General features: G+C 39.3%; 1 protein-coding gene across 5 annotated transcripts in view; it reads right to left on the reverse strand.

The window, feature by feature from the left end:
- Positions 1-7,390: 7,390 nt before the first annotated feature.
- Positions 7,391-22,621, reverse strand: part of rtn1a (reticulon 1a) — a 196,678-nt gene continuing 181,447 nt past the window's right edge. For all 5 annotated transcript variants that reach the window (XM_059959783.1, XM_059959772.1, XM_059959780.1 and 2 more), the window contains 6 exons: positions 19,957-20,164; positions 18,869-19,007; positions 15,883-15,952; positions 13,539-13,585; positions 13,367-13,425; positions 7,391-8,039 (listed from right to left, as the gene is read on the reverse strand). In XM_059959783.1, coding sequence (XP_059815766.1) covers positions 7,997-8,039; positions 13,367-13,425; positions 13,539-13,585; positions 15,883-15,952; positions 18,869-19,007; positions 19,957-20,164 — 566 coding nt within the window. In that variant the 3' untranslated portion in view covers positions 7,391-7,996. The remainder of the gene's footprint in view (positions 8,040-13,366; positions 13,426-13,538; positions 13,586-15,882; positions 15,953-18,868; positions 19,008-19,956; positions 20,165-22,621) is intronic.

Below are 22,621 nucleotides of genomic sequence, written 5' to 3' on the forward strand. Positions count from 1 at the left end.
TCAAAAACCCAATGTTTAGAGCAAAAAAGAAACAATTTGTGCAAACAATATAAGTATTCAATAGCATTCGGAACAAAAGTGAGTCCATAGACATGATGCCTGGAGCAGCTGGAACAGTCCTCAGCTTCAGCCTTAGTGCAGGGCAGAGCTGAGTAAACATTGTGGAGCTGCGTGCAGAACTGGCCCGACCCTTGCCATTTGTCCTGATACCCTGCCTTTTCAACCCATTGGGCCCAGTGTTTAAATCGTCAAAGCATTGGGTCGTTCCTTGCACTAGGACCAGGGCCGTTTCATCAATACGCTCTGGGCCTGGACTCTGCCAGCATGTCTTGGCCCATACCTGACCTTTCCAAACCAGCCTGGCACTTAGATTGATCAAGTCCTACTCTAAATTTAGGTGGACTGTCTTCGAACCTGCCTCTCCTCCTCTCCAACTTTGCCCTGCTCTGATTGCTGTGACTTCACCTTGCAGCCACACACTTTGATTCTTGACTCAGTCTCGCCTTTGCTTACTTCTCTATTGTTTGTGGTGATTATTTACCAGAAATTTTACAAGAAATTGTCAAAGTATTTAGTTGTATTCTTTGTTTTGTTTAACTCCGATAAGTAGTAATTGGGCTTCACCAACACCATCTTAAACTGGAATGGGACTTGGGATAACAAGGGGATGGGTTCTCTTGTGGGGAATGTAGAACAAGGGCCATTTCTAAAGGAGACTCAGTGAAATTTGTGCCCTCAGAAGACTTGAACTCTCAACCTCAGACAGATATGGAGGCCACATCATGGAATACAGTATGTCCAAGGTAGAGGTAGACAGGTTTTTCGATATTGATTGGGACAGGAAAGGAAGTGGAGCTCCATTCACAAGTGCAGAGCAGCTTGAACTCCAATCCACTAAGGTCGCAATATGACAGACTTTAGGTTTTGGTATGTGCTTTGTGGTTACTGTGGTCCTTAACAAATGAGTGTGCTGGATGCTTTTGATAATGAGTGTGCATGATGTACATGGAACACTCCTGTACATTAGGATGTCTCAAAGTATCTTGCAGGAAGAGTAGTTACTGTTGAGATACAGCAAGCTCCCACTGTTTCAAGCTGACAGGAAGGTGACAGAAACTCAAATAGCCATGCATTATTAGGTATGCAGAAGATAACTAATAAAGTTACTGAGGCAATAAACCTGACTCCTTACTGTTCCATCATCATCAGTGTCTAAATCCAGTGTATAAATTGCCGAACAAATGACATACAAAGGACTGGAAAAGATAATGTTGCCTCATTTTCATCAAGAACACAATGAAATCCTGATAAACCAATACTAAAGCAACACTGTCTAAAAATTAAACCAAAATTTTCATCCCAACATCCGTGAAAAATAATTGAACACTTTTTAGAGAAACTTTTGAAACCAACTGAATGCTGACAACCTGCAAAAGGAATAATCATACACAACTAAGACTAACCCCAGGGTACACTTGACTGATGTTTTCTCCGGAGAATTTCAGTTGCGTGTCTGTCTACAGAGTTCCCACATCAATACATAAATGTTGCTAGAAGTGCTGATAAACCCAGTTCTTCCCCCTCAAAAACAATTGTGAAAGCTGATGACAGGAACTAACTAAGTAAAACCCTTCATTGACAGAGCACAGCAACTGAGAATGTGGCAGTTGTCATAGATCATTGAAAGGGGTATTTGGGAGCAAACGTTTCACAACCTGCTGGGGTGATTAGGCTTGATGCCCTTTACAAATGGAAGCAAACTTCTTCAACTGAATGTCAGGGTAAGCTGTGTTCAGAGTCAGAGCTTAATGATTTGAAGTGCATTTACAATTCAGAATCAGTTATGTAGTCATTAAAGTACAAGGCTATATCAGTATTGTAATGCAATTATACTACAAAGAAAGTTTATAGTTATGTATTTTCTTGTAATGTTTTAAGTTATATCATTTTAGTGCTTTATTTGTATTTGTTGTAGTGTTTACATCATTTGAATAAGCATTCTGTTTGGTGCTACTAACAACTAATGAGTTTTGCTGCATCAGGATAGGCCAAGTTCAGTGAAAAGGTATGGAGAGTATCTTCAATGATGAGACTGCGTATGTGTGGAATCACCAATTCCAATTAGCAGTCCAACATCTAATATTTCTTTTATTTCATTACATGTGAACCATATGGTGATCCAATTATATCTGAGTCATGGAGTCAAAGTGTCACATTTATACAGCATGAAAACTGGCCCCATGGCCTATTGGGTCTATGCTGACTATCATGTACTTGTCTCCACTAATCTCATTTTCTAGCAGTAAACCAGTAGTCTTCTAAGCCGTGATGTTGCTGGTGTATATCTAAATGGCATGTAAAAAAAAAACCATTATTTACAAAATCATCTGCAAGAAAGAACTAGTGGTGCTCTATGACTGAGATTAAATCAAATGAGAGAAAATATTGAATGATCAGATAGTCAAAAATCAATTTACAGCCTTTAGCGCCATCACAGACTTGCATTAATCAGGGCTCTTCTTATGTAATTTATTTGGAAAGTTGCTTGAAATATTGATAATAAGATTATTTGCTTATTAAGTGACAGAAATGGATATCAACAAGACAGATAAGAACATTATTTTTTAAATCAGATGTGAATTATTATATGCTTTACCAATCTCATTTTAGAAAAAGCAAATGTGGTCAGTTCTCAACAGCACAACGAGATGAAAAGCCTACAGCCTGTGTCAAGTGCCAAAGTGAACTTCACTGCTTTCAAGATGGTCACTTGACCTCACAATCTACCTTGTTGTGATCTTCCTCTTTATTGTTTACCTGCAGGTTTTTGGTATTTTTACTTTATTATGGATTGTTATTACATTCAGTCAATGTCATCTGATTGTTATTCTACCTCAATGCATTGTGTAACGATTTGATCTGTATAAACAATATGCAGGACAAGCTTTTTGCTGTTTCCTGATACATATGACAATGATAAACTAATACCAACAATTAGTATTTACATATTTTTATCTAATCATATTTCTGGTATTCTCTTAATGAAATATTTTTCAGTGCTTGATAAATAGGAAGGACTTTCTTTTGTCACTTTTGTTTACTATTTTCCAATCTCATCTATCAATTTACTGTAAATTAACCTGTAACTTCAATATTTTCATATTTCAAGCAATTCCAGCAATTCTTTTCTATACACAATTAAAACGCTTTCATGAGTACACTTTCAAGGCAGAATATTTGGAAACAAAATTAATGAAAAAGAACACATGGTATAGATATTCTGCATCTTTGCTGTGTTCCTTATTCTAAAATTTAAGTGTACCATTCATAACTTACCAAATAGACTTGAATGCATTATCAGGTAATTATAAATAACTTCATAAAATCTCACCCTCTCTTAAAGTACCTAATATTGCTGCAGTCTGGTTCCACAGGTGCAGTGGCCCTTAGTGACAGATGGTTCTTAGAAGGTATAATCTGGTTTTATCAAAAAAAAAGAGTCACGGGGTCCTTTACTCAAGGAGTGAAAAGGAGCAGATGGAATTGTTCTGGTGTGATATTCTCAGAGAGGTCACAATCAATTACAACCCATGGGAGATTTTAACTATTTCTCGATAAATCTATGTGTTGCTCTTTTTTATTAAGTGTCTATTAAATACAGGTTTTCATAGTTTCTGAGGTATACTTATTTTAAACTAATTTTCTAGGGAAAGCATGGATTATAAGATAACTTCTAAATTCTCATCAGCACGCAACGTCAATTGAAGCATCTTAAGTGCAGATGTGCATGAAAGAGAACACAGATCTTACCCTACATACTGTACATACAACACCGGTTAGTGCTACTTACACTGGACATCCTTGGGACAATAACTAAATTGATGGATGTTTGTGCACCAGTTGTACCAACCATTTAGACTTATTGGGGTGACTGCTGGCTATTCTGTTGAAAAATGCTGGCAGTTAGCTGTTGTCAGCTCTGCTTGTCTTGGATGTCCATATATACTTGGCCAAATCCACTAGTCTGAAGCAAGATGCTGGCGCACCAGCCCTCCCTCTTTGCTGTTCAATTCACTATTGCCCCTGGCAGCACATCTCTGATGTGGAATCAGTTACAAAGTGCTCAGCAAGGATAGCATATGGTTAGCCACTCAGTCAGTTAATGGGTTTGCCAAACCTATGTAGGGAAATAAGGGTTAGGGCTAGATGATCTTTACATCTTTAGTATTTAAGTTTTTAAAAAGATACTTCAAAATTTAATTTAAAATAAATTATTTCAGTTACCTAGATCTGCTTCAACAGGTTGGAATGTATTTGTCAGATATCCATCATTTGCAAACTAATTACTGTTTGAAGCCTGCTTCACCTGAGACATGCATGGCAGGAGCTTGTTTGGCCCTCCAAACCCTTAAAAGGCAAGTTGGGGCAATTGGACAAGCCCTGCATGACCCAGCCCATTGTGTTAGCCACTCTCAGGGTCAAATCCAGCGCAGACTTTTTAAATATTCAATGGTTCTAAAGTTGGACTGAATTGGAGCACCCACAATTCAATTCCTAATGGGAATTGGCTTAAGGTACAAGACTGTCCATAATCCAGCACAGTCATTAATTTTAAAACAGGACGGTCAGTTTGGGAAGCAGAAAAAGTATCTAATTTTACAGAAGTATCAAAAGTTGTTGACTTTGAATCTTTGAAATTAACTGAAATAATTTTAGTTGTAAACTGGGAAATATCCTATTTGTTTCTCAAGAAAAATACTCTGTAAATCACCCAGGTTTTGATCAGCAGTAATAAATTTAGAACTTAATGAGAAGAAATCATGCCGAAATCAGGCACTTTCTGTGGGGTAAGACTCGAGATACAATCAGCAAAACTATTGTTGCTCCTGACAATTTTAAGAATTACTCAATGAACATTATATCTGGGCAGAGGAATTGTTTCACCTTGCACGATCTCAATGCTCTTTTGTAATAATTTATTCTGTATGAAAGTTATGCAAGACAAGTTTTTCACTGTACCTCTGCACACATGACTGTAATTAACCAGTAAAAGATCTCATGCTTTCCCGGAGAATATAATGCATAAATCTGGGCTTCCAGCCAGGTCCGAGTGTTGATTTTAACTGATTTTTCAATGACAAACCCTGACAGCTTCATCAGGGATGATGTCTGGATATGTCTAGTCCGGTGGTATTTATACTCAACTTCCATCATTCATCCCCTCTGATTGGTTAGTCCCCAACCTATCAGGTTTTTGCTATCCCATTTTATTTAAAATCGTATTCTAGTTCTTACTTAGAGTGAGACCTTTATCTTTGTTGAAATTCTTATTCTCTAGTCTTACTTCAATGGCTTTTTTCACCAGGCAGTCCCTAAAGCCATTGGCATGCCACAGTAGTTTTGTGCCATTGAATCCTGGGGCCATTGTGATAGTAATGTTGTGCTACTGCTGATTTCTCTAGGTAACCCAAACCGATACACCTCCTGTGCTTCTTGATGTGAGTTTCCACCATGCGCCCCATCTGGCCAATACACACTGCTTTGCATTCACAGGGAATCCTGGAAACGCCAGCCATCCCGAGTCCCAGGTCATCTTTGACCCACATAAGCTGGGATTTGAGTTTCCTCATGATTTTGTTGATATTTTCACAGATCCTGAAGAAATACTGGATAAATACCATCCACAAACCTGTAGGGAAGCTCAAATCCCAGTTTATGTAGGTCAAGGAGCACAGCAGGTGTATCTGTTTGGGTTACCCGGAGATATTTAAGGTAGCAGAACATTGCATATGCTATGACCACAGGATAGACTGCAATGCCACAAAACTATTGAGCTGTGCCAATGGCTTTTGGGACTGCCTGGTGAAGGAAGGCATTGAAATAAGATTAGAAAATAAGAATGTCAACAAAGATGAAGGTCTCACTCTAAGAAAGAACTGGAGTACAATTTTAAACAAAGTGGGACAGCAGAAACCTGATTGGTTGAGGACTAACCAATCAGGAGGGACAGACGATGAGAGCTGACTATATGCACTACCAGACGAGACATGCCTCAGCAGCAACCCTGATGAAGATGGCGGAGCTTGTCATCCAAATGTCAGTTAAAATTGACACCTGGACCCGACTGAAGAAGAGTTTATGTAAATAATAAACCAATTTACAAATTTTATGTCATAATTTGTCTCAGGCAAGGTTGTAGCCTGTGGATAGAGCTGGAGTCACATTGTTGAGTAGCGCAGAGATCGCGGGCCACCGTAGGAGGCAGAGCAAACTCCTGTTTTTCAGAGCTCACAAATAATGGTAGAAAATTGCAGATTTTGGCATGTCTTTGCTTTTCTAAGATGTAGTTGTTTCAGATCTCTGGAGATTTGGATATCAATTTGAGGTAAATAGCTTCATTAACAGTCTGTAAGTAAATAGCCACACTCCCAGGAGGTTATGAACTCAAACAATGCCCCCATTAGCACTGGAAATGTTAAATATGCCCAAAAATTCAATTGTAAAATGCTGCTTTTATCACCATTTTGTGACTGAATTTGGTTGTTACAAATAAAGACTATTTCTGTGTGGTTTTCTTTCACTTGTGACATTTACCTGAAACCTGTAGGCATTTTTTACCCTGGCACACAATCTCTCACCCCTTCTTCCCGGCTATTACTGCAAAGATCCTCTGTCTGTCTCTCTCCCTGTCTCTATGTCCCATTAGGCTGTTGAATGACTTGAACCCTATGTATACTGTTGAATGCACTCAAGAAATTCACTCACTGTGTCTGTTTTATCTAATTTTATATGAAAACAAAACTACCACCAAAACCATTCTTATTTGCTGTATTTGTGTCTTGGTTTCACATTTATGTATTCTACCACTGTGTTAGTGGAGCCCATATGTAAATCTTCAGTTTTCCACTCATTAGGTTTTCACATTCTGCTCATCTCTTGTTATTTCCTCTATTTATGTTTTCTTTGTATAGAGAATGATTTTTGAGGTCTTGCGCACCCCACCTCATAGTCAAAAGGCTATTTTAAGAGCCTCCAGTGGTCAGAGTTTACCTTGTGACAAGCAGCTTCCTTCTTATTTAGCTGAACGGTGTCCTTTTCTTCAAGCAATGGTCACTTTGAAACACAAAGAATCGAGCAATGAGACGTTAAAGTTTGCTTGTCATTCAATTCAATCTGGACTGATGAAGGGTCTCGGCCAGAAACGTCGACTGCTTACTCCTTTCTGAAGAGGCTGCCTGACCTGCTGAGTTCCTCCAGCATTTTGAATGAGTTACTCTACTATCTCCTATACAGGCTTGTTGTTCATTTCTTGTGTAAATCAACACGAGCCATTTACATGAATGGAACTGCAGCAATTCATCTCGGAGGAAAAAAAGTCAGAGTCTTCTCATGTTTCCATACTTCTTTAATAGTATGACAATAGTTCGAAAAACATGAGCTTTGTATTTCTTTAGTTTACAAAACCAGATGCCACAATTACAGTACAGAATCCTTAAAACTTTTGTGCTGGATAAACACCAAAACATACAGTAGATCCACTGTTCTATTGTTTTACTCAAGAAAGCCAAACTGACTCAGTGACTTTGGAGCAATCAGACTATTGCAGAAGTGCACTAAAGCAGAAATGCCCTAGCCACAAATAACATTAAAAGTTATAAGCACTGCCATAGCAGCAGAAAACACTAGAAAGGTAAATAGAATTAAGACTCTTAACCTCATGCATTTGTTCATTAGCAACACAAAACACATCTATTACAATTATTGTTACTTGATTTTCCTTACTATACTTAATGATCAACACAAGTGATTGCAGATATTCTAATCATTTGGAAACAGCATGGGAGAAGGATCATCTCGTGCCACATGTTCCGAAATTCATGGTGCTGACAAATGGGACAACAACTCTCCAAGACATGCCTGATTAATTTGACAAATACAGAACTGCTTCTGCCTCAGGCACCCTCTTATGCGCCCACATTCTCTCTTCATGTTCCTCTTACTCAGTCTTTCGTGTGGCACCTGGGATTTTGGCTTGAATCCTGAATGAAAGGTAAAAAAAAATGGATGTTGAGTGGATTTTACACAATTGGAAAGCAAACTAAATTATAACATTATGTGACTTGGACTGAAGGGCCATGAGATGAACGGGAGTCATTCAGACATGAACTATTGGCAGTTCAGTAAAACTACATTTGGATGAATTTTCCATGAGGGAATCCTGATACCTGGGGGTACTGGGGGGTCAGTGAAAAGGAAAGGAAGCAGATAGCAGCTACTTATAGCTGAAAACAAGGGAAATCCTTCAGGAGCACAGAAAATGTCAGGAAGTACTGAAAGAGATCTTAAAAAGTCAAAGTACAGAGGGGAATGTCAAAGTTATTTATTGTAAACACCATGGTAGGTGCATACAACGTGTTGTCGGATTGGTGTTAGAGGCAGATACATTAGGGACAATTAAGAGATTCATAGATGAAAGAAAAATAAGGGCTGCGTGGACGGGAAGGATTAGATTGATCTTGGAATAGGCCAAAGGAGTGGCACGACATTGTGGGCTGAAGGGCTTGCACTGTGCTGTCCTGTTCTATGTCAACATCATGACAAAAGAGTCACCTGAGGAAATACACCTAATGAGGTTCAAACTTCAAACCACTGCGTCTCTTGAGTTCAGGTGTTCTGAACTCAAAAACACCAAAACCTTTTGTGGGGAAATGTCAAGCCTAAGAAATTTTTAAAACCATACATGCAGGCCGATAAAATGCAGTCACGTGACAGGAATGCAGACAGTATTAATTGGGTGTTGGTGACACTGTCAGAAAGTCGTACAAATTTGGGGTAGCACAGTAGCATCAACAACAGTGACTTGTGTTCAATTCCGCCAATGTCTGTAAAGAGTTTCTATGTCCTCCTTCTGATTGTCTGGGTTTCCTCTGGGTGCTCTCGTTTCCTCCCACATTCCAAAGGTGTACGGGTTAGTAACTTAACTCGTCACATGGGTGTAATTGGGCAGCACAGACTCATTGGGCTAGAAAGGCCTGTTAGTTGCTGTATCTCTAAAATAAATTGCAAACACAAAGAAGCAGCACAGAATATAATTAACAAACTTGAATTAGGGTAATATTATCACTATACTAAGGGTAAGATGGTAACCAGGGAGAAAGTAATGCTCATTACGGCCCAAAGTAATAATTGGTGAGTGGAGCTGGAGGAAGCAAGTGAAGTCTCAGTTGGAGAATTTAGAAAGATGCAGAGTGATTCATTAAAAAGTGGTAATAGAGTATTGGTAGACCTAAAGATGAATGAATCCCCAGGCTTGATGAACTATATACCGAGCTGATAATGTGAGCCAAGGGAAAAGATTACAAGAGTCCTGAGAGACTGTTAAATCTTCACTGGTCACAGGTAATGCTGGATACTTTGGTGTCAGCAAATGTGGTACCATTATCAAAGGAGGTCAGCAGGGGTAGGACAGGTAATTACAGCTGAATGAGGTTCTCAATGCTTCAGCAAGGAGAGGTGTAGGACATAGGAAGATTTTTTAATTGTTACTTTTTTTTGCTTATTGCACATTTAGAGCAGTAGGGATGACAGGGCAGGGTAGGGCAATGCCCCTCTTGTGGGGTGTGGGAAACAGGGAGACCTCCAGTGCCCCCGACGACTACACCTGTGAGAAACGCATCCGGCTGCAGCTTCTAAGGAGTTGGAGCTGGAACTGGATGAACTCTGCATCACTTGGGAGGCCAAGGGGTTGAATGATAGGACATATAGGGAAGCAGTTACGCCTGAGGTGCAGGGCACAGGTAACTGGGTTACTATTAAAAGGAGGAAAGGGATAGGTAGCCAGAACAGAATATTCCTGTGGCTGTTCCCCACAACAACAGGTAGACCACTTTGGATATTGTTGGAGGGATGACCTAGCAGAGGAAAGTCACAGTGCTCAGGTCTCTGGCACTGAATCTAGCTCTGTGGCTCAAAGGAAGGAGAGAAGTGAGCTGCAGTGATAGGGGATTTTTTGGTTAGGGGAACAGAAAGGAGGTTCTGTGGATGAGAATGAGATCTGCAGGTGAAAGGGACCTCTCACATCGAGACCACAGCATAATTGGGTGAGCATCCCGAGGCTGTGGTGCACATCAGTACCAATGATATAGGTAGGAGGGATGATGAGGTCCTGCAAAGTGAGTTTAGGGAGTTAGGTGCTAAGTTAAAGGACAGGACATCCAGGGTTGTAATCTCAGGATTGCCCTGCATGCCATGTGTTACTGAGGTTAGATTATAGTTAGATTATACATCTTCTTCTTCTTCTTCTACTATGGGGATGGTACAGAAGAGAGGGTTTATTATTTTTGGATCATTGCACTCTCTTACAGCGAAGAAATTTGCCAAGAACAATCACAGTCATGGGACCACGATCACCCACGGTATATGACACAGCACATAATGATGATAATGATGAGCCATTAATGAGACTTGGCTGCAGGAGGACAGGACTGGCGGCTCAATGTTCAGGGGCTTCATTGTTTTAGATGTAATAGAGTGACAGTGATTAAAGGGGGAGGGATGGCATTACTAGTCAGGGAAAACGTCACAGCAATGCTCAGTCAGTACAAATTGGACGGCTTGTCTAATGAAGCTTTATGGGTAGAACTGAGGAGTATGAAAGATATGACCACATTAATGGGATTATATGATAGACAAGCCAACAGCCCACGGCATTTAGAGGAGCAATTTTGTAACAAGATCACAGATGGTTGTAAGAAACATAAGGTTGATTGGGATTCCCATACTGTAAAAGGAATTTACCAAATGTATTCAGGAAAGTTTCCTTAATCAGTACATAGAAGTCCCAACTATAGAGAGTGTGATACTATTTATCCTATTAGGGAATGGGACAGGGCAGGTGACAGAAATTTATGTAGGGGAATACTTAGCATCTAGTGATCATAATGCCATTTGTTTCAAGGTAATTATGAAAAAGGATAGGTCTGGTCCTCAGGTTGAGATTCTAAATTGGAGAAAGGCCATTCTTGATGGTATCAGAAAGGATCTGGCAAGTGTAGATTGGGACAGGCTGTTTTGTGGTAAAGGTGTATTTGCTAAGTGGGAGATCTTCAAAAGAGACATTTTGAGAATACAGAGTTTGTGTGTTCCTGTCAGAATATAAGGCAACGATAGCTGGTATAGGGAACCTTGGTTTTCAAAAGATATTGATGCGCTGGTTAAGAAAAAGGAGCTGAATAGCAGGTATCTGCAGGGAGGGACAAATGAGGTATTTGAGGAGTATGAGAAATGCAACAGAACATGTAAGGAGGAAATCAGGAGGGCTAAAAGAAGGCATAAGGTTCTAGCAGACAAGGTGAAGGACAGGCAAGGGACAAAATTGCTCCTCTGGAAGATCAGAGAGGTAACCTATGCTTGGAGCTGAAAGAGATGGAGGAGCCTTTTTGCATCTGTATTTTATTGAGAGATGGACACAGAGTCTATAGAAGTGAAGCAAAGCAGCAGTGAGAGCATGGACCCATTACAAATCACAGAGGGGGAGGAGGTGTTTGGGGTGGGTAAATCCTCAGGCCAGACAAGGTGTTCCCGCAGACCCTGTGGGAGGCTAGTGTAGAAACTGCAGGAGCCCTAGTAGAGTTTAGCAGTGCGAAAGTTATTGGAAGTATTTGGATAGGCAGGGACTGATTAGGAATAGTCAACTTGACCTTATGCGTGGTAAGTCATGTCCAACCAATCTAACAGAGATTTTTGTGGACTTTACCAGGAAAGCTGATGAAGACAGGACAGTGGATATTCTCCAATTGGATTTTAGCAAGGTCTTAGACAAAGTCTAAGATCTAAGTCTATGGAAGGTTGGTCAAAAAGGTTCAGTCGCTCGGCATTCAAGATGAGGTAGTAAAATGGATTAGACATTGATTTTGCGGGAGAAGCCAGAGAGTGGTAGTAGATGGTTGTCTCTCTGAATGAAGGCCTGTGACTAGCAGTATGCTACAAGGATCAGTGCTGCGTCCATTGTAGTTTGTCATCTACATCAATGATCTGGATGATAATGTGGTAAACTGTATCAGCAAATTTGCACCTGACAAAGATTGGAGGTGTCCCACCCAGTCCATGCTTTTTTCTTGGGGTTGCCATCAGGTAGTAGGTCCAAGGGCCTCAGGACTTTTCATTAGTCAGGGCATTAGATCAGACAAAGAGGTTATTATACAAACTTTAGAAAAGATTGATTTGGCCGCAACTGCATTCAGTTCTGGTTACCACACTGCAGAAAGGATGCATTGGATAAAGTGCACTGGAGATCCAAAAAAATATGCCAGGAATGAATTGTTTCATTTATACAGAGAGATAGGATAGACTGGGTTTGTTGTCCTTAGAGAACCTGACAGAGGCATGCAAAATAATGAGTGTATGAAACTTTACCCCATAGCAGAGGTATCAACAACTCGAGGTCATAGGTTATGGAGTAAGATGTTTTAAAAGGGCATATAAGGAAATAATTTGGTTGGAAACTATAATGCACTGCCTGTGTGCATGGTGGAAGTGGCTACTCTCAGAACCTTCTTATACCGAGACCAGCACGGCAATTGCATGGCATAGAAGGCTATAAACCAAGTGCAGGAAAATGAGAAGAGTATTGATATAGTAGAGATGATTAGCATGGACATGGTAGGCCTGTTTCTGGTATTCTATGACCTAATGCTGTTAAACAGAAGTTATATTTCAGGGTGGTGACTTGACACTAGGAAATTGTTCCATCTCAGTTCTTCCTCTCCACAGAGGCCGCCTGACCTGGTTTAATATTTTAAGCATTTTCTGATCTTATTTCGTAACTCCATTCTCCAACGTATTGTAATTTAATTCCAGTTTATTATAGTTATACAGAAAGGAGGCAGTCTATCAAGTTCATATTGATCATCAAGCACTCATTAACACAAATATTAAATTTTATTCTACTCCTGCCACACCCTGCCACCCCCTTCTCATCAATTTCCCACACTAGGAGCAATTTACAAAGACCAATCAACCAGCCAACCCACACAGTCACAGGGAAAATATGGAAACTCCACACAGACAACACCAGAGGTCAGGACTGAACCTGGGTCACTGCAAGGCAGCAGTTTATCAGATGTACCACTGCAGTGCTCTTATCCTCCTGTTGTTCTGCCATGTGCACCTCAACCTATTTTACTTGCAAACAGAAACGTGGCGGAATTGCAGCTTCAGGTACTCGACTGTCTTTTCCCCTGTATTGAAGTAACTAACTGAAATTGGTTCAGGTTCTGTAAGTTAATACTGCAAGTCTGCAATTTTATGTTATCAAACTGTTACAGGAAGGATAATCTGCTTCCTCTCATTTTGAACACAAACTTACTTTGCCACTACAGAGTTAACATGAGTCCTCACCAGTCCCAAATACTGGTCAATTTGTGCCTGTAGATAGATATAAAGCAGATATCATTAAAATAAATACACACATTTTAATGTAGTAATGTCACTTGGTAATCTAATGATTTTATCATTTATGCAAATAAATAAAGATTTACCTGGTATTTCTCATATACAACAGGCAAGGTAAACATAGAAACAACAGCTAGAAAGAAATATCAACAAATTAATTGTTGTATTAATGGTGATTGACCACATTTACATAACTATACCCAACTAAATGGAAAATGTAAATTGGACAGCAGAAGTAAGTAATAACAAAATAAGCAATAAATATCAAGAACATGAGCTAACGAGTCCCTGAAAATGTGTGCATAAGTTGTGAGAACATCTTGATGAATGGGGGCAAGTGAAGTTGAGTGTATTTATGCCCTTCACTCAGCTACATATCAAGAAATGGTTACAGGAAAGAAGGACTTCAGTAACAAGAACAGACAGGACACACAATTTACAGTTATCAATTGTGACCACCATCTTGTTACTCACAGAGAGCATTGATAGGGTATCCTGAGAATCTAAGATTCTGGGTGTAATACCAGATATACACATACCAGATATACTAACAGAGCATCATACATTGGTGTGCCCAGGTATATGGTAAATGATCACAAGGACACCAGGGCAAAAGTTCGGGTACACGAGGACTTTATAAGATGTGCTTGGGGTATACAGGTGCTAAAAGAAAACTCAAATAATTGATCAACCATACAGCCTTTTCTGAAACCACTGTGTGTGATCCGTTGACCACCAGTAGTGTGTTTCTGATGTGTATTGAAGTACGATGTATATTGAAGTACTTTGTAACATTCTCTGTTAATCAACCTGGTGCTACAACTGAAATGGAATACGCAAGGGTAATCTATTCTCAGTAAATCCCTTTATGGGAATTTCAGGGTTCCCTGAAGGATGTGGAATAAAAGTGGTTGTCTGGATTAAGACTACTAACATATCCCATCATCACATAGAAACTATACCAATCTCACTGAGGCATTACAAAGCTGAGATGTGGGTGTGGAAGTGTAGCACGTGAAAAATATTGATAGATGTTAAAGGATTTTTGGGGTGCAAGTCCATAGCTCTTTGGAAGTGGCAACAATGTAGATAGGATGGCAAAAAAGGGGTACAGCATACTCGTCTTCATCGGTTGGGATTAGAGTATAAAAGTTGGGTAATCACATTACAGATATATAAACATTTGGGTAGACTTCATTTGGAGATGTGTGCATTTCTAGTCACTATATTACACATAGAAGCTTTGGAGAGGGTGCAGAAGGGATTCACCAGAATGCAGTCTGGACTAGAGAGTTTTAGCTATGAAGAGTGGTTGGTAAACTTGGATTTGTTTTATCTGGAGCATCGGAGACTGAGGGAGTAACCTGATAGAATATATATAGGATAGAGCAAGCCTTTATTCCCCCAGGGTGGAAATGTCAAATCCTCAGGGCATAGCTTTGGGTGGGGGGGAGGGGGAATATTGAAAAAACTCTTACAAGACAAGATTTTAGATACAGAGAGTTGTAGATGCCAGGAGTGTGCTGGCAGGGGGAGTGGTAGGAGCAGACATAATGACAACATTTAAGGGGCATTTGGACAGACCCATGAACTGGCAGGGGATGGGGGGGGGTATAAATGTGGAGTTTAAATTGTCATTACAGTCAGCACAAACATCATGGGCTGATGGACCTGATTCTGTGCTGTACTGCTCCATGTTCTAGAAATCATCAGACTAATCTCATCCCTGGCCAAGTGTCTACCGCCAACCAGGTGGACATGGGATATTGTTGACAGCTACATGCGGCTATCTGCATTCCTTAGCTGCTCATGGCCACTGAAGAGATCCAAAGCCAGGGCTGAACAGCTTGGTTCAGATCTCATAGCAGTCACCTTGGCAGTCTTCCTTCTCAATTAAATAATCTGACCAAGATGGCTGCAAGGAAAACAGGATTTACTTGATGTGGCTTGATAGGCAATGAGAGCTATTGTGCTCATTGGATAGAAAGCCATAGGTTGTGCACAGTCACTAGCAGAGCTACCTGAACGTTACTAATGACATCCTGCAACTGGTGTACATGACATTATAAAACAGCCCCCTGAGATTCATGGGAAATAACCTCCCATAGCTTAGTTCATTACAGCTGACTTGTATATTTGAAATTAAACACTTAGTTCTTGATATCAACCTTTAAACCCATTAAAGCGAAAAGTCAAAGTCAGGCAGAGACAAGGAGACTGAGTGCCTGACTCCATTTTATATACACATTTTGCTCCCTGATCAACTTTGCTGTTCAGTTATTTTAACACTGGGACATCAAATGGAAATATCAAGACCTACAAGGTTGCTAGATGAGTAGTGCACTGGGGCAAATGCTATGTTATTCAGCAACATGTTGAGCACCAAAACTACTGAATTAACGTAATATATTTATATAAGGACATAATTACCCATAATCATCAAAGTCAAGCCATTGAAGATAGCTCCAACATAGGTCAGTAGCCACATCAGTACTGCAAACTTGAAAATAAATTAAAATGAATATGAGAACATTAGTCTGTATCAAAAATAGAATTCACATTGATCCTCAAGTCATTACAATCAGTTTTTTCTCTGCTGAGTTACATCTGCCACACTTTAAATTGAAAGTTCAAAGTAAATGAACTATCAAGATATGTGTATGTCACAATATACTACCCTGAGATCCAATTTTGCAGACATTCACAGTAGATACAAAGAAACACAATAGAATCAATGAAAAACAGCTCTACATTATCCAAATCACAACTATTCTTCCAAATATGCTCCAGTATATTTTACAAAAGAGAAATGGAATAGTCATTCATTCTTTCTTAACCCTTTATTTTAATATTTTGTTCTTGGGCTTATTATATTTCAAAACATCACAATGTCAATGGTAGTTTCAATTGAAGGTCATCTTTTACATTCCAATGGAATAGAGTAAAATATATTCTTAACTTTAAAAATACTTTGATAGCAGAAGCATAAAAAGTAAATAGTTTGTGACATTTTTAAAGAGGCTGCTGTCCTTATTCATCAAGGCCCCATTATGTTAAATTTTGAACTGTCAATAGGAATTCTTCCTAATGTACGTAGATCATTCAAACAAATACTGCTGTTGTTCATGCCTTTCTGTACTAAGACTGTGAAAACACTCGAGTAGATTATCTGTCTTATAGACTGTCCTTCAGTGCACGGCCTGTTTCCCAGAGATTAATCTGTACATTAATAGTCAGCAGGCCTCAACCCCTATTCTCCCGAAGTCCTACATAATTATCAATTCCTCAGTGTGTCAAATAGTTATCCATCCCCACATTAAATATTTCTAATTATCTGGCCTCCACCACCCTCAGGGATAAAGCCTTCCAAATTCAATGCCCTTTGAGAGAAGAAATTCCAAAGCATCTAGGTTATAATTGACTGGCCCCTTATTTTATAGCCTAGTCCCCTTTAATTTTCCATCCCATTCTAATCAATTTGACTGTAGCTTTTTGTTGTGTTCCCATGAGGCTCAACATAAACTCGAGGAAAATAATTTTATCTTCCATCTGGGCACATAGCTCATTAAGTTTATTCACTGCACTTTTTCCTCAACATTCATGCATCTTAAATCTACCTTTACATTCCTTAGTCCAATTAGTTTGCTCCCATTTAATTCCGGAATGCATTCTTTTCTAGCTGTATTCAACACTCCCACTTCTTTCTGCATCACAATTCTTTAATTTCTTCTATGATATCCAAATTTCTTCTTAATTAACTTAAATGAATTTCCAACCACACAGCCACACAATCTGAAACATCCCTATTGTTATCTCTATAATTTTACATGCTCTGAGTTCATTTGATGCAGGGTCCCTCATCTGATCATCACCTCCAATCTTGACTATTCCAATGTACTGCAAACCCCATTCCACCATCCAACATGCTGCTGCCCTCATTACCATCAACCCAAACTGTAGGAGCCTTGTTTCGATTTTCCGTCCATCTGTATTGTATTTTGTGTTGTGTGCTTATTATGGGTAATTTGTCACGTGGGTTGGGGCATAGTAGAAGTGAAGAGTATGGTTACATATTCATGCTTTGTCTTGGGTCAATTCAGTCTAGGTAGAACCAGAGAGGCAGCTGGAATGATACTTCTTTTGTTGACTGCTTAACGCTATTTGGAATGCTTAAATAATCCTAAATATGCTTAGACCGCTTATTTTGTGATAACACTAATTTTAGTTTCATTAGTTTTTGTATCGTTACAAGAGATTGCTGGTTTCTTAATAAAGAGTTGAACGTACTCCTTTGAACTTCGGAGTATGTCATACAGTGATTAGTCACTCAGCGGTTTTGGTTTGATTTCAGTAACCGCTACACTTTGCTTCCTGATGTACATTGGCTCCCATTTATGCAAAGCCTTGGTTTAACAAACTTCATTCTTCTTTTCATATCTTCCCATGTCCACTTCATTTGTATAACCTCCTCCAGCTCTATTTTGCTTTGAAATATCTGAGTAATTCTAGAATCGTGAGCATTTTCAAAAATAACTATTCTACAACTGATTATTATTTCTCTAAATATCAAGATTCCATGTCCAAGCTTCTCAGGCTCTTTACGATCTTTAATATTCTTCTTCAAATTACCTCCTTAATGAAGTTGATCAGGAGGAAACCCTTCCTGATGAAGGGTTTCAGCCCGAAAGTTGTCACTACCTCTTCCCATAGATGCTGTCTGGCCTGCTGAGTTCTGCCAGCATTTTGTGTTTTTATTTAAATATTAAAATGCTTTTGCACTCCACTCAGTTGATTTGTTTCTTTTTGCATCACAAGGATTACCCACAAAATATTTCAGCTATGCCATGAAGTGGTATCATTTGGATAATGGAAACAATATTGAAAGTCACAAGTAATCATTTATTCTTTAGGAAATGAAGCCACTGATTTGATGGGAATACAAATTTCTGATCTTTACACCCTGGGATAAATAAGTGAGTATTATTATACCACAGAAAAAGAGAAAAGAATAAGTCAATTAGTTTGCTCAGGATAACACTGTTTAAAATTCAAATAAATAGAAGATCCAGAGAGAAAAAAAAACTGGAAAGTTCTTGGTGAGAACTTTGTTTTTATTTCCCCCGAGTGATATGCTTCTTTGCTTGATATTTTGAATTATGTTACTTGCTATTTCTGAATGTTAGCTTCCCATTTTGAATGTTTTGCACCTTGGCCCCAGAGCCTCATTCAGCTGTATCTTTGTATGGTTTGAATGACAATTAATATTGATTTGATCTGATTTGAAAGACAGATTTGCAACTCCACAATGATAAAAGCAGTAGGGCTGAACCACTTCTCAGTTAAAGATTTAAAGGAAATATAATCAACAAGTTTTCCTAATTGAGTCCTAAAATAGAAGATTTTATTTTGTTCTTACTTTCAGAGAATCCACCAGGTCCTGCACAAGAAAGAGTCGTCGCAGTTCCTTGACCGTACTGTTTACGTACACCAGTGCAGAATCAGCATACTTTTGAATCTGCTCTTCAGAGAGGGTAGTATCCAAATCCAAATAAGCTCTGACAACATAAAAATAGCCTTAATTTAAGAAAATAAATGAAAGGGGGGCAGGGGGGAAGAGCAGTTCTAGTGCTAGGATGGAGAAAATTTATTTCATTGACTGTTGGGAACTCAAGATCTTCTTGTGCAACCCAAACAATCATTAAATGCATTAAGCCCATGTGTCGCTGTAACTCATTTTAATTTATCAAAACAGTGACATTCTGCACCTTTCCAAGTAAATTCCCAGTTAAATCTATGTTTATTTGTCATTTATAACTACAATAAAGTCACAAAACTGAAATTTGAGTCATGCAATTTTACATTGATTATTGCAATATTATTTCTTCTAACACCAATCGTCGAAAAATACTGAGTTTGTGCAATTCTTATTTTCTCTTCCACAAGCACCCAAATGATTGGCAAGTTCTCAACATGGTGCAGCAACAATCTGCCCTCATGGGTCTTGCTCAACCCAACCCAACTGTTCATCTCAGCAATGATTCATAAAGCAGAGATAAGGTAATACATAGTAATGCTTGAACAGGGTCTCTGTGCATTTCTAGATATTTTAAATGACGTTAAAGCTTTTACAACTTTTTAAAGTTGTATAACCTGCCAAAAGTAAGAAGCCTAGCAACATTCAGCAACAAACAAAAACAATGAATTAAGAATCATGACCAATATATTCATAAATAGCAAAATAAACAAAAGTATTCAATCCTGTTGCAGCCTCTTTTAAAAAAACACAAGACATTCTGGAATGTGAGATGAGAAAGAGTTTCAAACTTCACTGCAGTACCGATATTACCTTATCACCACTATTCTCAGATTAATAATCTGATAAAGAGTCTTGGTAAATTAAAATATATGAAATTTTGAAAAAACATTATCATTTGACATAACTGATAAAATATTACTGTAAATGGAGTCGGGGTGGCAGAAGATACAGAAGGACTGTACACTTACTTAAAAGGATGTCCTTCATCAGTCTTCTGCACAGCCTGTAACACTGATTTATAAATTCTGAAGCTGATTGTGGCTGAGAGGGCGGCAAGTGCCAGGTAGGCGATCACACTCACAACACTGAACTGAGTCAGTGAGAATAAGAGGAGGAGCACACTTCCAAAGACAATTCCCGTCTGCTTGATGTCACGCCAGTACAGCAGGTCAATAACTGCGAAGGAAAAAGGAAATCAGTCAGAAAAAAAATCCACTGCAATCGTAATTTTACCAGAAGGTAATGCAAAAATAAAGAGCGAATCAAGTTTAATTTTCAACTATAATGCATGAAGAAAAAAATAGGATTAAATGCAAACTTTTACTGTGTACGTTGTAAATTATATTGTGTCTACAAAAAAAGATTAAATTAACACAAATTTCAGAAATTCCAAGTTTTTTTAAACTGCTCTTATTTAGGGATGCAGCATAGTAAAAGGCCCTTCTGGCTCAATAGCCCCGTGCTGCCCAATTACACCCATGTGACCAACTAACCTATGAACTCATACATCTTTGGAATGTGGGAGGAAACTGGAGCACCTGAAGAAAACCCACACAGGTCATAGGGCATACTGTCAAACTTCGTACAGACAGCAGGAGAACTGAACCTAGATCACCAGCACTGTAACAGTATTTCACTAACCACTATGCCACCCTGTCTCGCTTGGAGGCGCACTAATATCAGCGCCAGACTCCAGAGCGAAGGTTCCTGAGTTTGAATCCAAGTCAGGCTGAGCGTCGAACTAACAACTTGGCCTTGAAAAAACAAGAATAGCTTGCTACGGAAACACCGTCATGACGATGCCCCGATAACTCCACTGCCGAGTTAAGGGCTATTCTTCTTCTTCTATGCTACCCTGCTGGCCCATCATTGTTTTTGTTTTGTTAACTGATGAAGATCCAGTTATAAAAATACTTTTGTTGGCAACAGACAATAGAGCAAGCTCATGAGCTCAAGATCCACTGTCCACTGCATTAAGTTATGCAGTTAAAATTAACTTCAAGAAAAGTTTCTGTACGTGTAAGTGAGGAGCACAAGCAATTTTTTTTTTAGCTTTAAAGGGCAGTGACCCACTGGTGACTTGGCCTATTGAAAAGTATATGAGGGAAATGTCAATAGCGTGTGAGTCAGCCATTAGGAAATGTATGTTAGAAATAATTTTGCCAGTGTCCAATCAAAGTGACATTTTCATCAACTAGGTGGGTCTCTGGAGGTGTTTGGTGGAGAAATGAATTATTTTAATCCAATATTAATTGTCTGACATTTGAAATATTGTGCAAGTTTAGACATTCTCATCTAAAAATTGTTCCTGTATTTAAGAAGGTTTAGAATTAATTTGATATTAAGGTTGTAAACAATGCAAGGACAAATACAATTTTATGAAGATCCCAGATAATTCAAGTTATCTTGACACATGAATAATGTAGATACAAGCAGGATATTAAACTCTGAGTGAGAGTTCACTCCCCGCTAAAAACATTAGCTCCAGTATAAGATAAATACTCAAAATTTAATATTATATTATTAACCAATCTTTTGGGAAATTATTTGGAATAATGAAGAAAGGTATAAAATATCTCCTCAGAAAAATTATAAGCTATACAAAGATCAGGAGAGGGTTGAGAAAAGGGAGAGAAATAGCAATTTCTTTCCTCAGGAGAAAAGGTCAAGTTTTTCTCAGCTTCATTCACTGGACTTGATCATGATTGGCAAGGACAGCATTTGTTAACCATCTATGATCGCCCTTGAGAAAGTGGGGGTAAGTTATGAAATACTGCTTTCCACACAATGTGTCTGCTATCACAGCTTTGTTCAGTAAGAACTCTAACTTAATGTTGATTTTTAAAAAAAAGGCCATATATCTCCCTGTCAGTGTGGGGTGAACCTTGAATTGGGAAGTACAGTACTTGCTGCTTGTACCTCCCTGAGTGGTAGAAGTCAAATACTGGACCAGTTAACATAAAGTGTAATCCTGTATCCCGTGTCATTCAGACCCCCACCCTCTGGTCAACTCTTGGGTCCTTGGAACCTCATCTTCTCATCTTCCTCCCACCTCACCTTCCCTGAACACACCAACCCTCCTTTCCCCTCAGACAGTAACAGCTCTCTTCGCCCCTCTGATGCCAGCTCTCATCTATGTTGTGTCTTCACAACTCCTTCTAACCTTCCCATCTCTGAGGCAGCACGTTCTGTTTTTAGTAAGGGCCTCACCTTTGTCCCCCTGCGCCCACACCTCAGCGTGTTCTGTGCCTGCCACGGTGCTGAGTTCTTCTTCCACAACCTCCGCCTCCAAGCCCACTTCTTAGTCAAGGATTCCACACCTCACACAGATGGCCCCTTCTTCCGTCTGCAACCCTCCTCTTCTTGGACACCCCATTCTCTGCCTGTTCTAGATATTTTCATCTCAATTGCCAACGAAATATCAACTGTCTCGATTTCAACACTCCACTCTCTTCCTCGAACCTTACCCCCTCTGCCCTCCATTCTCTCTGCCCCAATCCCAACCTTACCATCAAACCCACAGACAAAGGGTGTGCTGTTGTAGTGTGCACACTGACCTCTACCTTGCTGAGGCTGGACAACAGACACCTCCTCATACTGACTCCTTGAGGAATACTCCAGTCCACATTATCA

Source organism: Hypanus sabinus, chromosome 2 (assembly GCF_030144855.1).
Source record: "Hypanus sabinus isolate sHypSab1 chromosome 2, sHypSab1.hap1, whole genome shotgun sequence".
In the NCBI taxonomy this organism is placed as follows: Eukaryota; Metazoa; Chordata; class Chondrichthyes; order Myliobatiformes; family Dasyatidae; genus Hypanus; species Hypanus sabinus.